At 39.8% G+C, this 18,184-nt stretch overlaps 1 protein-coding gene across 1 annotated transcript; it reads left to right on the forward strand.

The window, feature by feature from the left end:
- The first annotated feature begins 8,051 nt into the window (after window positions 1-8,051).
- sap18 (Sin3A-associated protein) lies at window positions 8,052-11,062 on the forward strand. Its single transcript, XM_071918929.2, has 4 exons — window positions 8,052-8,211; window positions 9,566-9,675; window positions 9,956-10,078; window positions 10,716-11,062. The coding sequence occupies exons 1-4, from the start codon at window positions 8,140-8,142 to the stop codon at window positions 10,870-10,872; spliced, it is 462 nt and encodes a 153-aa protein (XP_071775030.1). The 5' UTR covers window positions 8,052-8,139; the 3' UTR covers window positions 10,873-11,062.
- Window positions 11,063-18,184: the final 7,122 nt, after the last annotated feature.

Below are 18,184 nucleotides of genomic sequence, written 5' to 3' on the forward strand. Positions count from 1 at the left end.
CCAGAATAATAATGGAAAAATACTTCATCAAAAGTCAAAGTCCTGCATTCAAAAGTTTGCTTAAGTAAAGGTATAGAAGTATTAGCAGTAAAATGTACTGAAGTATGAAAAATAAAAGTCCTCATTCTGTCAGAGTGTTAAATTATTGAAGCATGAACCTGCCAGAAGTATTTTAATGTTGTCGGTCTAACTGCTCCATATACTGTTGGGGAGTTTAAACTCTAACAATGCAACATATTTTATGAGCTTATCGTGTGTTATGCATGTAAAACCTTATTCTGCAAAGTAACTAGTAACTCCAGCCAATGTACTTAGTTACTTTCACGTCTGCAAACTACTGCTGCCAAAGAGCAATAAGTAAAATAATAGGATTGCCAGGTTTGTCTTTTTGTCTCAGGTAAAACTCATAAAAGAGACAAAAAGTACAAAAACTAAAAAAGTGCACAACAGAAATCTTTTCAAACTGATGATGGTCTACTGACTGGAACATTTTCTCTTGTGCACTTTTGTAGTTGTTGTACGTTTTTTGTCACATTCACACCGTATGTAAATAGATGCAGCTACAGAGATGGAAAAGTTTGAACGAAAGGCAGTGGCCGAAGATGAAAGTAGAGACGGGAGATGAAACAAAAGAACAGAGAGACAGAGAAGGCTGAGAGAGGGAGAGGATGAAAAGGAATGAAACGGGGAGGAGGAAGAGGAGGAGAGGAGGCCCGATGCCAACATTCATGTGAACTCCTGAACCTCCCGGCCCACTGCCATGCTGGACTGTACTGAGCTGAGCCCACTCAGCTAAAAACACACTGAACCACTGTACCAACCCACTCTACTACTGTTCACACCATTCACACAGTGTTCAAGACTGGAAGAGCCATTGACTGATTGATTGATTGATTGATTGATTGATTGATTGATTGATTGATTGATTGGCTGATATGTATTGACATTATGTACCATTACTACTGTATTACTACTACTACTACTACTACTAATAATAATAATAATAATAATAGGTAACACCTTACAATAAGGGTACCTTAATTAAAGGTTAGTTAATGCTTAATAAGCATTAACGAACCCTTAATTAACAGTTAACTAATGTGTCTGGTAATCATTTACTAATGGTGTTCATGTTAACTAAGGTATTAATTTATACATTGTTTAATAGTCATCTTTATAAACTATTAAATAATGTATAAATTAATACCTTAGTTAACATGAACACCATTAGTAAATTATTACCAGACACATTAGTTAACTGTTAATTAAGGGTTAGTTAATGCTTATTAAGCATTAACTAACCCTTAGTTAATGTACCCTTATTGTAAAGTGTTACCTAATAAGAATAATGATAATTGCATTTATTTATAGAGCACATATTCAGAGTTACAAAGTGCTTTATGAGACAAAAAGGAGAAATGAAAAAATTGTGTACAGTAAATAAAGCAGAAAAAATTAAAATTCTAAAAAGCAAATGCACAGAATAATTAAAACAACATTTAAAAAAACCTAGTATGGGAAAAATACTATACACTGGCTACTAGACCAAGAGAAAATTCTACAGATGATCTTCTTCCCTTCTTGTCATCAAAGACCAAATAACATCCATACAATCAAAGTTAATGGGATTTACAGATTTTCATACTCTGCACTTTGGACACCACTATGGTCCCATATGTTCATCCCATTCATCCAACCGTATTACAGTATTTCAAATTTTAAGTGTCAGTTTGGAGCTAAAATGAGAACTATAATGAATTGTGTTCAGATTTTATTTCATAAGTGGCAACAGCTTTCTTTGCAATACTGTAGCAACAACGTCAGTGTTCAAACTTGGTTATTATCTTTACAGAATATCACTAGAAAAACAAATGCATTAGATTTTATATTAATTAGACTACCTATATGTGGCACTTCAGCTATTCCCTCCATAAAATGAGATGATATTGTAAACTAAAAATTACATTTCTTAAAAAAATGTTACATTCAATTAGTGTTGCATGGGAAATTATTTATGCCCATTTTTATTCTTTTAAACTAAAATGACAAACCAGCTCTCTCACCTTGTGTCTGGAGTTTCAGGATGCCTCCGGGAAAATATTCCACATTGTCCTTTTCAGCATGAAGACAAACTGACAGCCCACTGTCACATCAGCTTTGGGATCATTGATGAAATCAGGAGCTGTTACACTGACCAAAAAAGAAACCTGTAGCTGCTGCTTCCCTTTGCATGAAATAAAAGAGGAGCCTGCAGACACTCCAGTGTCAAGCCAGACAGAGTAAACTATAATGACTTCCTGTGAGCACTTTCAAATTAAAACCCCTGTTGGTGAACGTGTTGCAATGTTTTTGTGTAAAACAAAGTACCAGGAACACTTCCTCTTTTCACAAAGTCCGCTGATGAGGTGAATCCAGGTAAAAGCCATTATCCCTTATTGATTTCCCTTATTAAATCTAAACCAATCACAAAGAAGGAGATGGAGATAAACAGAAGCAGACGAGTTAGAGGAAGATTTTTAAGCTTTGACACACTTGAGATGTGGATTGTGCAAAAGGGGCTGCAACTCAATATCAGGAAGATGTCTCTGATATTTTGTGCATTTGGTTTATATACATTAGGCTGTCAAAAAACACAAAACCAATACCAGACAACTTGTAAGCGCGTCTACTACCTTGTTAAAGTCCATTTTAAACCATAGCAGTGACAAAAGAATGGGAGCTTCATCTAGTGTCAAGTCAGCCATAATAAGCCACCTACCAATGCATTCTGGTGTGGCAATGTGTTATGTGTTATGAAGCTGATACTAATCTGGTTTGTTTGTAGTGTGATTGAACCGCTGCATTAGTAGAAGAATAAAAGATGGCTATTGAGACACCATGCATAATCACACACAAGTAATCACAAGTATCACTCGTTTGCTATGAGGGTGACTCACTTGAATGGTGACACCAATGATACATCTACGTCTCTAAAACAGTTTTACGTTTCTAAAACACCAAGACTTTCTCTCTTTCTTTCTTTCTTTCTTTCTCTCTGTTCTTCTCTCCATCAGTTTCAATCCAAGCAACACCCTCTTTTTCTTTATCCAAACACACATTAATTGCAATCGATGGAAATAAGCATACCTTATTACCTTATTCATTAAATTAATTACACACTCCAAAGCCACTACAACTCTTATTTGGCTTAAGGGTCATTTCCTTTCCTTCAGTCTCCAGTCATCTGTGGGTTACAGCAGAACTTTGGTTATCCAAACCCCTTGGGGATGGAGGGTGTGTGGGAGGATGAAATGTTTGTCACACAAATGTATTTATACTATAGACCAAAGCTTATTTAAAATAAGTGTCCATGCACACATATTCTCTGTGCAGTCCAAACAGGTAATGTTAAAGGTGCAATGGGTAGCATTTTAACATTAATCTATTACCCCATTAATTTTAAGACATTAATTACTGTAAACAAATGAGACCATCACTCAGAAGATTGTCAACCTCTACACTGCAGTTTACATTGTGAGCCACCTGGTCAGATTTGAAAATCTGCTGGATCACTTTACGGCACAAAACAGGAAGAGGGCGCTGTTCTTCCGGAGCAAACGGAGCTAAAGCTTTCAGAGATTCTGATTATAGCAGATGGTGAAAGGAGTGAAAGAACGATGGAAAAATCACTTCCAACATGTTCTTCAGTAAAGACAAAGAGAAAACCTTTGACCAAAGAAGCGTCGCCTCACGTCGCCTGCGTCTGGTCCAAAAAGTTGCACTTGAACACACCGCAAAGACTACACCCGACAGCCAACTAGCACGTACGTTCTGCGCCTGCGTGAGGGGAAATAACTCTCCATACCTTATGTCTGATAAGAAGTTGCAAATGGCACTGGCGTTGTCAGCCCTTGGTCTTTTGGTTGTGGAAGAAGAAAGGAAGAGGCGGAGGCGAAAAATAAGGAGAAACCGCACTAAATGGGTGAAATCATGAATAACGTTACTCCAGCAACAGGCTCAAGGGGCTTTCCCGAACCTGTGTCGAGAGCTGGAGATAAATGAAACCTCCGATTTTAAAAATTTCGCTCGGCTCTTTCCTGTTCAGTTCCACATGTTGAAGGAATTTATCAGTCCAATCATCCAGAGGCAAAACACGAACTACCAATCAGAGTGATCTCTCTCACCGACGGCTCCGACGCCGATTCAACATGCTCAATTGGCCGAAAAGACGCCGACAGGGTCCGACTAGTGCCGACGGTGCGGGACACACCGCAAAAACTAGGGACACCGACGCTTACCGACGGCCCGACATTGGCCGACAGCCGACCGTCGGCCTGGTGTGTCAGGGCCTTAAAGGTGTGCGGGGGTGGGGTGGGGGGTGAGGGGGGGTACTCCACCTCTCTGATCTCTCTGTGGCTGTAACTGGACACAGGTACAGTCAATGTGACTTTTCAGAGGCAAAACAACACTAGGCAACTCTCAGCAAGCCGGACAATGCTGCACTGTATCCAGCTAATGATGAGCAGCCAAGAGCTTAGAAGCAGAAACATGGCCGCCTGACGATCGATGAGCTATTTTCTCACTGTTAGTGGAACAAATAGAACTTGCCATTAAGGTAGGCTCACTTTTCACTGAGGATGTTTATAACGGCAGCGGCATATTCTGCCTCTTTTCAGCACAAGCCACAATATATCCATTCATAAACCCACCTAAACTCATAATTACCTCCGCCAAGGAGGTTATGTTTTTGGTGCCGTTTGTTTGTTTGTTTGTCTGTTTGTTTGACTGTTAGCAGGATTACGGAAAAACTACCGGCCCGATTTTCATGAAACTTCATGGAAGGGTGTAGCATGGGCCAAGGAAGAACCCATTCAATTTTGGAGCGGATCCGGATCCGACTCACGAACAAGCAATAATAGCACGAACCTTGGCGGAGGTCTGCGCTCTCCGAGTGCCCTTCTAGTTTACCCTCGTTTTTTTGGCGGAATACAGTTTACCGCCTCTTTAGGCTGACATATTTTTTTCATTATATAAGTTCACAGCCTAAATCATAGTGAGTAGTACAAAGGTGATGTGAGTTATGTGAAGCTAGTATCTTTTGTAGCTGCAGCAGCAATTGGCCGAGTTGTGACGTAATCTCTCTTTCCAACATAGCTGAACAGAGCAGAGTCGTACGTGAACGTAAGAACTTTCATACAATAAAGCCCAAAATGAACCACAAGTACAAATGTAAAAGACATGCATATTCCTTGATAACTATAGTGCTACAGCATTCAATTTCCTGTGGTATTTACATTCATAATCCCCTGAAATAGCCGAAGATTTCTTGCTAGCTAGGCTAGCTAGCTTGATTGCTACGTGTGAAAACAGCGAACTACTGGGACGGCCGAGTTGTGACGTATTCCCGACTCGGAGAAAAGTATGACCCGACATCACGTGAACGCAGGGATTGCTTACCCTCCATTTTATTTACCACTACATGATGTGTCCTTGTAACATGGCAATGTTCAATTGGTCAAGAGTTTTGTTTTTTGTTTTTAAGATTATCTTTTTGGTATTTTTGCTGTTATTTGATAGCTTACAATACAGACATGAAAGATACGGAGGACATTCACTACGAAACCAAACCCCTTAATTTCATCCCTGAAATGTCCTTAATTTCTCCATTACATAACATTAATTACTCAATAAAAATAACATATCATGGGATTTTATGGGATTTATTCATGGGTTGGTTCGTGGCGACTCAAAGGATTTTTTAGGCCTTTTATGCATGGTTTACGGGTTATGAATGAGTTATTAATGGAAGGTTCCTGTCTCCCTGAATTTTACATTAAATTAGAAAGTAAGCAGTCAAACATTAAGGGGTGTTTAAGGAGGTTTTAATGGGGTCTCCTCCATTAATAACTCCCATAACTCATTTTAAGGGGATTTTGCATGAATTAAGGGGTGAATTGTAAAATTATTGAAAAGATTACCTGCTTTCTGCATCATAGAGAACTGATTACACAGAGGACAAGAAAAGCATCTTTTAGGGGAGGAAGAACACACGCACACAGAGGAAAGCAGGAAGGATCTGGGAGGCTCAGGAAGCGTCTCGGGTTAGCAGGGAGACAGAGAGGGCGTCAGTGATTGTAATGGAGTCATTAGGGGAATAACAGCAACACTTATTCCTGATGCATATCAATGAATGGATATCAGTGTCAGGACTGGACTGAAAGAGCCACTGTTGGACGGAGAAGAGAAGAAAAAACAGAGAGAGAGAAGGGCCGACAGATTCTTTCAAGCGGGTCCATGCCATCCATTCTGATGAGAGGGGGGGGTGAATGAGGAGAGAGAGAGGGAGAGAGGGAGAGGGAGAGAGAGAGGTAAAATAGAGCTGATTGTTAGAGTAGCTCCTGGTCAGCTAGCCAGCAGGAGAACAGAGGGGGCCAGTGTCAGGACACACACACACACACACACACACTGTACAAACACACACACACACAAACACACACACACACACACACACACACTGTACAATATGCACAGTATACAGTACACACATATATGGTACACATATTATTCACGATACTACACACACACACACACACACACACACACACACACACACACACACTGTACACTGTACACAGCGAGGGGGAGAGCAGCTGGGCATGTGACTGAATAGCAGGTCTGTAGGTGGACTTGGCTGACTGATCCAGGATCAGCCACATTTCATAAGGCTGGACGACCACTGCAGGATGTCCTGATTCCTGTTCTGGAACTTGCCCCAGTACAAAATTCATATTTTTAGTTTTGATTTAGTCTCCATCTTTGTTGCTCAGCGCTCATTGCTGTGGTGTTTCTGCACTGCATTTCCCAGAGATCACCTGTCAATCAAGCAGTGTGGGCGGAGCTTGGAGTTTCTGTTGATGCTATTTGAGTTTCTCTATTTCTTTGTCTGTTCAGCCATGGTGGCTATCACTGCTCATGCTAACTACCCAGTTCTTCTTCTTCTGTTTATTCCAATCAAACTGTAAAAATCTTTTCCCAGGAAAGAGCTACCAGACACCGGCTGTTTAGAACAGACAATGGAAAAGCTGTCATTAAGTGGATATAGGTTGAATCACTGTTGTGTTATAGCAATCAGTGATAGAGTTGCAAAATGGACATTTATTTATTTGAAAATGTTACAGATTACTACTTTAATTTTGAATATAATCAAAGACATTCTTGAAGAGCCTTACATGTACATCTATTTGGAATATTGTTAACTGAAAATATTGGTATATTTTACCCCTCTTGTTGTAAACATTGCTAACATACATAGTACAAACTTACAGTCCCTATTAGTCTAATAACAATTGACTCATATATGGAGGGTTGCAGTCACAGCCCCTTGGATTGCATTACATTACATATAATTTATGCATTTTAATTCATATTTCACTTTGATAGAGTATGGGTAGTAGCCTATGCATGCTGAAAATAGAAAATAATATGTTCTACTTGAGTGGAATTTTGATTGCAGCACCATACAGGAAGATGAAAGTCTAAATAATGGAACTAATGTTGCCCATCCTCTGAAAACATACAGTCGTTATTTGGCTTAAACACATTTCTTTTTATATTGGCACATCTGATATCTTATGCTGCTTGCAGTGCTGCACGTAAGGTATAGCTCCTAAGTCAGAAGTTGGAGATAAGTGTTTTTAGTCGCAGGAAATAACGACATGCACCCTGTAAAAAGCAGTTTTGGTTGCTGTTGTTTCATTGTATAATTCAACAAGCCTTTTTGTGCAGCAGCGGAATGTTATTGATGATTTAATTACCTTTATCAGCCAAAAGTTGTCTTACACATCGCTTTTACCATCAGTTGTTGATGCGACTCCTGCTCTCTCCATCATATAAACGTCACATCTCGAAAAACTCGGGTACCACGGAAAATCTCAACTTTCCAGCCCGTGCTACCTTTTAATTGGCTCGTCCGTGTGCGCTCGATTGTTATATTTCCGATAGCACATGAAGGCAGCATTTGTTTGCCGACGCTAAGTTAACCTGTGTCATGTGACCGGAAGCGGAAACTGCCCCGCTCTTCTCGCAGCCCCAACTAAAAAAGCGAAGCAAGGTGGTTGAAGCAGCTGAGTAGATACATTATTATATCTGTGAAAGATAACCATGGCTCTAGAATCAAGAATCACACAGGAAGAAATCAAGAAAGAACCAGAGAAGCCCATTGATCGAGAAAAGGTAGCCAGCTGGTTTTATTGTACAGTTTGGCTGAACATTGTTTACCTCATGCTAACTGGTTTGCTAGCCCGCAAGGCTAACAGTTTGGAGATTTGGGTTCTTTTTGTGTGCTGGACAAGCTCAAAAACGTGATTTTTAAGTTGAATAGGTCTGTGTGGCTGCATTATTTCTTAAGCTATAGGCTGCATAGACAATTAGACATTAAAATAACAGAAGTTAACTTAGTTAAAAGTTAGCCGCTAAAGCACGCTAGTGTGCTAATCATATGTTTACTCAACAACATACTAATGGTCACTTCGGCTGCTTCACGGCTGAGGACTTTGGAATGGTGTAACCATGAAAAGAAGCATTGATACTGCACAAGACCGATAGCAACGTTTGCCGAAATATTTGCACCAATACGTGCCGTTGTCTGCTGTATGGAGAAAGCCTGCACACCAAACTCCATTTAAAAAAATGGCATGTTAATGTTGCCTTACTTATCGCTAAACGTACATACCAGGTAGAGCGCAATTTAAGATATTTCACGAAACATTAAGATGTTTTGATAAATTCGGAATATAGATTATCCACTAAGCAACACTTAATTTCAATAAAATTGCAACTTGTTGAACTGGTTCACACTGCTCGCTACCGCCCTCCGTATTTTGGTGAAAGATGAATAGGGGAGTGAGAGGCAAACCGAGTTCAAGATGAATTAAAAATAAGTGCTGCTTGGTGTATCTATAAGTATACTATATGCCGAATTGAGGAATCGGTCCTACTGATCCGTAAAAGGTCCCATGTTGTGTTCTTTCAGTTATGTACATTTGCCGATAAGCAAGGAAGCGTTAAATCAACAGATTTTGTGATGTATTTTTTGTGTTGAGGTTTACTGAAGCGTCAAGCTTTTGTGTTACTATGCCAACATGGTTTTGTGTATGAAAGAGTAGCCTAGACACTGGAAACTCGGTGGCTTTCAGAAGGCTGTGTGGTTGGATTTGAACAGACTGGGTCATTTTTGTAAATCCTGCAGTATATTTAATCACAGTCTTGTGTAAAAGGGGTTTGTGCCCATAATAAACCAGGAAGACTGTTCTTTCTATGGCAAGTTACCATAGGAAATTTCTCAGTACAGATAGTGCTGACTAATTCAAACTGGGTACTGGTTCTAAAATGATACTGATTTCCTCAATAAAAATACCTTTAAACTAGTAGAAACCTTGTCCATGAGTCCAACATTTTGATACCTTATGGTACCTCAAAATTGAAATAATAAGCAAACTGATGAGGTACCAATATGTATCATTTTTTGATACTCTGTGTTAGTTAGATCTATCAACTCTACCTTTGTCTCTGTGTGTTTCTGCTGCAGACCTGCCCCCTGCTGTTGCGGGTATTCACCACCAACAGTGGCCGACACCACAGAGTGGACGAATTTGCCAGAGGCAACGTTCCTTCCAGCGAGCTCCAGATATACACATGGTGAGTCTAACAGATGAACAAACCCCAACTTGCCTAGAAACTAGTTGGTCTGCTTTGCCAATTTCATAACATTGCTCTCTATAGCTGGGGTTCCATCCAAGTATTTTTATGTGAATTATGGTTTTATCGAATTGGAAAAGCTGAATGAAAACGGCCTACAGTTCTCAAGTAGTATTAACCACATGAACAGTATTTTCTAGTAGGAAGTTTGTATTGACTTGATGTAGAATTGGGCATTGGAGCCAGTGTGTCTGACTGTGTGTGTATGTGTGTGTCCCAGGATGGATGCGACTCTGAAGGAGCTGACCAGCCTGGTGAAGGAGGTGTATCCAGAGGCCAGGAAAAAAGGCACCCACTTTAGCTTTGCCATCGTCTATCCTGACCCCAAGAGGCAGATATACAGGTTGGTGTCACGCTGGGCATTAAACAGCAGCGGTGGTTAGAACTCTAGACTAGGCTACCAGCCAACAGGGCCGGTGGATTTGAGCACACTGACTACCAGCCACGCTGACAGGCACCTAGTCTGCATGAAGACCTAGTTGGCTGGCGAATGTTGGGATTTACAGTTTCTTGTCTTTGTACCACCTTCCGGTTTGACTCTGTCTTACAACCTCTGTTTAAACTAGGCTTGGGTAATATCCAAAATTGAATATCATCATGCTGTCCTGCCAAAATATTGCGATGTACGATATTATCGCGGGGGAGGCTTTTTTATTTATTTATTTTTTTGGGTTTGGTCTGTTTCTTTTTTTTCTGTATTTTATTTTATTTCTTCTAAATTACATCAAATTTCTAGGCTATAATAGAAATGATATCCCATTGGTTTACACTTTTGATTGATGCCTCCCTGCAATATGTCCCGCCCCAACATCCTGTTTCAACAGGAATTGCGTCACATTAAGGAAGCAAGATCCTCTCAAATTGCTGTTTAATTGTGATTTTAAGCAGTTGGGTTATGATGGAATTTGACATACTTGATCTGCGTTGACTTCTGATTGGTTAACATATTACCTTCCATGACCCCTCCCCCCCTCTCCCAGAGTGAAAGACATCGGCAGCACTGTATCTGGCAGGAAGGGGGCGGACGACTCCATGACGCTTCAGTCTCAGCGCTTCCAGATCGGAGACTACCTGGACATCGCCATCACACCGCCCAACAGAGCCCCGCCCATAAACACACGCATGAGGCCCTTCTGAACACACACACACACACACACACACACACACACACATGCCTCTCCACACCAATCTACACCTCAGTCTACCCGCATGTGATTTTTTTTTCTTTTTTTCTTTTAAGACATTGTTTATCATTGGTTCATTTGACTGGCTGGCCTCATTTTATAAAATGTGACGTGTAATAAAGTTGTTGTTTTTTTTCCACTGAGTTCCTTGTCCTTTGTGTATGAAATATAATGAGACAGTTCTTAGTTATTCTGGGAGTTTCATGAGGAATTTGATAGAACTCAGTATTGTTATGGAGCTTAAACTCCATAAAGGAATTCCATATCATTCCTTTTAAGCTGTGGTGGGCAATTTGTCAAACGCATTTCATATTCACAAATCAGAAGTATCTGACTCCCAGTGATTTCTGTTGGATCTGGTGGTGTAAGTCTGTAACTTTAGACAAATAGAAGAAATGAGGCACAATAGAAACACTTATTTCCCTTAGCTATTGTATATGTCCCTGTCTTTTAACATCTATCTTATTCAATTCCTTCCACTTTCTTTTGATCATTTTATCTCCATTATTTGACTATTTCTTATATTTTCCTAGACCTGATTTTGGTGTTTTAAACAATTTAACAATAAAGGTTAAAGCATTTCTGCAATATTTAAAGTTCATTCAGTCAACATCAGTGTCAGTCATGTGCTGTTAGATGGAGGGCTCTCACACTTTATAATTGTCTTTAATTCTTATCAAATTCATTGGCCGGTATTTAAAAGTGGATTGGTAAAAGGCCAAATAAGGGCTTGTATGCCGGCTTACACATAGCAACTAGAGGTCAATGGTTATTTAATGATACTTTGCTGTAGTATGTGTCCTAAAAGCAAACTACAAGTTCAAGTAAACTACATTTAGCAGTAGGTAATTTGTCCCACACTGGGACAAATTACCTACTGCTAAATGTAGTTTACTTGAAGGAAAAGATGAGATTTTTTTTTAAACCAAGCCTGGGGGTGTGTGGGGTGTGTGTGCTTGCTGAGTGTGTACGTGCTGCTGGTGATGGATACATTAAGTGAGGCAGTGCCACTAACAATACTTGCTGTTGTTGAAGGACAGCAAATACTAACCATAATACCAGCTGACAAGAAGCCAGCACTACAGCCTGAAGAATTCAAACACCACCTGTATTTTCATGGGCTGAGCCCACTGGGCGTTGACATTTCAAAATAAAACGATTCTTCCCCTATTGCAAATGTTGTTATCCTTCCACAACTTTTCCTATATACAATATTTGGACATTAAATGCCCGTGTTGATGGAGATATAAAACAAAAAAAGCAACGCAGAGGTCAAAGGTTATGATACTTCGCTGTAATATGTATTATGTGTCCTAAAACCAAACATCCCAGTAAATGTCCCAGTTTGGGACAAATACTTACTGCTAGATGGAGTTTACTTGAAAAATTCAAATGTCAGGCAGTGCCACTAACAATACTTGCTGTTGTTGAAGGACGGCAAATATAAACCATAAAAACCATACGTTTTGATTTTTTTTTGGCGCGAGAGGAAGGAGGTGGCTCAATTTTTCTTTGTCTGGGTCTAAATTTACCATCGTTGTGTAATTTTCGGTACGGACACAGTCATATGTTTAGCTAGGCCTATTAGTAATAGTTTTTGTGAAGAAGGAGAGGGTTTTTTGTGAGGAAGGAGCGGGAGAGACGGTTGTAGCACAAAGGTGGAACATCCTACTGCTTGGGGATTTATTTTTGCTAGCGAAGAGAGCAGAGTGGTGCTCAGTCCAGCAGGTCAGGACCAGATGAAGCAGGACTTTGTGCCAGATAGCCTGACCTGTAAGTATAGTAAATTTGATATAAAAATATTATTACTATTACGTTGAATCAGAGTACTAATGCTAACATTTGTTCTGGTCGGTTATTCAGTGGCCTAGCTTGGTTAGGTTAACTTTATCTAGCTAATGTTAGCTAGCTAGCTAGTTAGCAATTTAGAACAACAAAATGCTTAAAGCCTCTGGAAACCTGGTCTCAAATATTAAAAATGTATATGTAATATCACAGCTGACCATCACATTAAGTATCCACCCAAATATGAGTTAAAAAAAAAAACATTCACAACTATTATAAAACAGAGCTCAAAAACAGCCCATCTGGCTGCTTTCACCTCAGCTTCCTTTTCTGCCTTTACTAGACATGTAAAAATACACAACATACATGATTTTCCTGTGGTGCCCTTCAAAAACACACATACAGGTTCCACAAGAACTTGTTAAACCAGCAGCACTGGAGTTAACTTGGCCTGCAGAACTGACAGCTTTTATCACCCAATTTCTCAACCATATATGAGCATCCAGTGGCATGTAAGAGGAGGGAGAAAAGTATCATGCCCCTATACAAACTGCTCAAAGTATTTCCATGTTTGACCATCCTTTTCCTCCCACTTGAGTTGAAAGCATAACACATTTCCATATCCCCCCTGTGGTCAAGTCAAGTTTATTTAGGCTGTATAGCCCTTTATCACAAGCATGTCTCAAAGGGCTTTACACCATATCACGTCATATATCATACGCCTACTATGAGGGATGGGACGAGATATGATTCAATACATGATATTGCGTTCATGATTAGATTCGACCACGATACGATGTAATAAATAAAAGTTCAATGACAACAAAGTCTGACTGTGCAGAATTATGTTTATTTCTGAGCCACAAATCTTTCTAGCGATGGCATTGGCCTGCTAGAATGTAAACAACAATTAAAAAATGTCATTACAAAGTGAAAATAATAATTTGGATGGAGAGTTTGTGAAATTGTGATGGGCAAGCATCTCATTTGTGATTACTACAGCAGAATTAAATGGAGCTAATATTGCGATTCATTTTTCTGCCCCACGATACGTATTGTCACATTTTTGTATTGCGATATATTGAATTTTGATATATTGTCCCATCCCTACATACTACATCACTATATACTATACCATCATATACATACTACATGTACATCATATAGCCTACTACATCATATACCATACCACGTCAAACACACTAACGCTTATATTCACACTTATGGGCAATTTAGAGTCTCCAATTCACCTGACATGCATGTCATGACATGCATCAATTTTTCCCCCTATGTCCCTTTTTCTCTGTATTTTCCCTTAGCCTGGGGTTTTCCCTGTGGTTCTGATTCCCTGAGTGATACTTTAGGACTCCCAGGGAAATGGGAAGAGCAACTAACACTTAAATCTAAATCTGACTTGTCTAAGGAGGGGGGCAAGTGAACAAATCATTTCATCACGAGATCAATAAATGTTGAGTTATCACTACATGCCAGTAAAGCTTTCTCCCCTCTTAATCTTCCCTTAGTCCTGGGCTTCGCGATGGCTCTGACCCCCTGGGTGGTGCTTCAGCAGCTGGATTCCCTAAAGATGTCAGGCTCTGTGGCCAACCTGGCCTCTTCTGCTATCAAGTACACCTACAGCTTTTTGAGGAGCCAGATGCCACAGTTCTGGGGTCAGTCCATACAGCAGGCTACGTGGGTCCACACTGAAGTATCACGTTCATTCAACCTTAATCCTACCGACTGGGGTACCCGCAGACCCCAGAGGTATACTTTTTGTCATATCTCACAGGTGTTTTTATTCTTATTCTATCATTCCAATTTTTCATGACTTTGTCAATCAATTTGTTTCTAATGACTTCATATCATTGTTTTCTGTTTCTGTTTTAATTAGTGCTTTTTAAAAATACCAATGTATTGGTATTTATTGAGTTCATGTTTGCCATGGGTCCTAATTTAAAGTATCACACACTATCGGGGGGGCTGACTGTCAGTCATTTTGAAGGAGACAGACACAGATGCAGCAGACACAGATTTTCTTATGTGCTCTGTCGACGGAATACTGCTCTTCCTGAGGTAAGATGATGTTCAAAGTCAGAAATACAATACATAATTTCATAATAAAATGTTTTATGACTATCAAATTAAATGTTTATGTTATATTATACAAGATAAGACTGTAAAATAGTGTGCTTATGATTGACATGCAGTCAGAGCATGATCAGGACATGGTGTGAGTGTGGGAAAAAGCACAAATGTAGCCATTTTAACCATTTTTGAGGCTGCAGAGGGAGAGGGCAAGAAGGAGGGGTATGCAAGGAGAAGGATTTGAGGAGGTTTGCTCTGTTTCTCAGAGCTCCAAGATAAAATAAAATAAAAATTTCAGATGACATTAATTACACAACTAATAATGTTTTGAGAAGAAATAAGTTAACATTTTGCTATGATGGTTGTTTCTTACAGTAGTTTATTCTTGGGGTCCCCAGGGACCCCAGTTGGTAGTCCTTGTATGTTAAATATGTTGGTAGGATGAGGGTTAAAGTGCAGTGAAAGTTCCACTAATTTATCACAACAAATAACATTAGTTGTTCACTTCAACACTATACTTCAACACTATATAAAATTGGTCCAAAAAATACTTTCTTACCTTGAAATCAGTTTTTCTGGCTGTGAAATCTGCGGCTTTGCTGTGTGTACAGTAGTGATCACATGACTCTAGCTTATCCCTGATTGGTGGAACTGGTGCTGTTACAACTAACCCCATGTTACAACCATCCCGGTCTCCTGTAGTTCTATAGGGATCAAAGTTGGTTTGATGTGCTGGAAAATGTGTGACTTCAAAATAATGGCAGATGAGAGTAAAAAATATTTTGTTACTGAGGAAATATAGCTAAATCTTGAAAACAGAAACGTTTGTTGAGGATGCAAAAACATTTTTAGATCAAATTATTTGACTGGAAATTAAATTCCCCCTCTGGACGCATCTTGCTGCCATTGGTTTATTAGGCGACGTCACCTTAAGAAGAATAGAGGTGGAAAAGAAACACTGAACTGGGAACAGCTGGTTGTCAAGCGAGGGCGGACCTGGTTTGGCTTGGGGGAAACGGAAACACACAGGTAAAGACACAAGTTTGGCTTTTGTATCTGTCCCAAGTAGAAAAAAAACATTTTCTACTTGGGACAGATACATGCAATGATGAAGCAATATGTCAGCAGTATGACTCTGGGCGATAGGCTGTTTGACTTCTCTGCTGGATTATCAAGTGTGGAAGAAACATTCAAAGCTATCCGAAGTTGTATTCAGATGTCACAATTAATTAGTAATTCGGTAAAACACACAATTTTTGCCTTCATCCACAGCATGAGCCAATTTGTATTCGCATCAATGTAATTTCCTAAAGGGACGCACGGAGGCAGCGCGGCAGTACTACTGAACCATTCACCAGGTAGGTCCCGTGCGCTTGTATAGAGAGAACGTCACCTAATGTCATTAATAATGTGGCAGTTTAATGTTGCCTTGCATATCGGCAAACTTACACATGTCGTCCAACAAAAATTAAGACCTTTTCTGAATCGTTACAATGTAGTAGTAAGTTCGGCATACAAGTAATCCACCAAGCAGCGCGTTATTTAGATAAGATCTCAATTTTAAAAATTGGTTCACGCTTGCTAGGTACCGCCATTCACGGTGTATTTTGATGGAAGAGTGTGGGAATCCCAGGCGAGCCCATTCTAGAAGTTGAAATGTTATTGAAATACGCGCTGCTTGGTGTATTGAACTCATGCCGATGTGAATAGTTGATCCTATTGATTCGTAAAATGTTTGAAGTGTTGTTCTATCCGGTATGCATATTTGCCGATAAGCAAGGTAACATTAAATTTCCCTATTTTCGAACGGAGTTTGGAGAGATACGAGAGAGAACGAAACGCTGGGGCATCTGAAAGCAATATAATACCAGGGTTTCCAAAACTTTTTTGAGTGTGGTATTTTTTCAATTTCTATAGTTATTTTGCCACTACCAACAACTCAGGAGGACACCAGAGTGTGTTTATCTTTCCGTTGATATGGATGAGCTTACATGGAACTGCAACCTTTTATTCTTTGTGAAATGATTTTCTAGTTGGCCAATAACAAATACCTCACTCATCAAGGTACATCTAATGTAGACTACTTGGTAGGCCTATCTGATATGCTATTTTATCTAGGTCATTATGAATATTGACAATTTGTCAAAGATTGTAATGTTTTATTAGCCAAAGGGAATTATTTGGCATTGTATAATATTGTATTGATAGATAGAGATTATTGGTCTCATAATGGTTTACCCATATAAGATGACTGCAGGTTTGTCCCTCTGCAACAACAGCAGTTTCCTCTCTGTGGTCAGCTGGAATAACATCACGTTACCTTGCTTGTAACAGCCATGGGACAGTATGGTCAAGCTAATATGACTACCAATGAAACCTGCAACATCCAAGCTTTTTAATCAAGTGATTAGCACACTGCTGTTATACCTTGAACAATACAAATTGCTGCAACTGTGCCCTACCTGCAGCCATCCATTCTTATCTAAGCCCCAGTGTGCACAGTGGTGTGTGGACATGGTGTGTACATGCATACACCCATCTGTCATTCAGTACATGTGTGACTTTGGTGAAACTTTTGGTGAACCTATTTTTCTACACAGAGAATGCAATTTCCATCTACTGCATTTGGATTCCTGTGTTTTGTGCTCTAAGACACTGTTATTTTATTTAGTGTGGACATTCCTTTGTTGACCCTTTTGGATTTTGCTGATACTTAAATCACTATTGATTATTAGCATTATTATCCTTTGCCATGCAAGCAGCTATGTGTTTTTTCCAGCTTGTTTAGCACAGGCAAAGCCAGAGTTGCCAGGTCATTTGTTGTGGGCGGGCCTTAAAGCTGAAGCTGCAAGCGAGCGTACGACTGCGGTTTCTCTTGAAAGCACATCGCCTCTTTCCCGTGAGGTCTGTCGCCTGTCTTATTTCCATGTGGTCTGGACATCCCCTAGGTCTTCTCAGTGTGCCGGGCTGTTAGAAGTGTCACATTGTAGTGCATGTGGGACTTGGCTTGGTCTTTATTTAGCCTGGCGTAGAACCACGTCACAAGATCTGTGTCCATATGACTAAGGGCATGCTTCTCTATTGTCAAAGCAATGAAAGGAGCCACTGTTGGGGAATTGGTAATTGGACAGGGAATTGGACAAGTTAGCTTTGATTGTTCTGTTTGTTTGACCAGGAATCATCAGGTGTGTGTGTGTGTGTGTGCGTGTGTGTTTTATAAGTTCTTGATACCAATACATACACACACCCACATGTAGTAGACCGTAGGGTTGTGCTCAGTGATGTAGTGGTAAATAAAAAGGTGTGTAAAAACTATATGACCTTCACTGGTTGGTGATCATCATAAGGCAAACAGCCACCAATATGAACAAAATTTGTTTATAGTTTCAGAAAGG

This window comes from Centroberyx gerrardi, chromosome 21 (assembly GCF_048128805.1).
Source record: "Centroberyx gerrardi isolate f3 chromosome 21, fCenGer3.hap1.cur.20231027, whole genome shotgun sequence".
NCBI lineage: Eukaryota > Metazoa > Chordata > Actinopteri > Beryciformes > Berycidae > Centroberyx > Centroberyx gerrardi.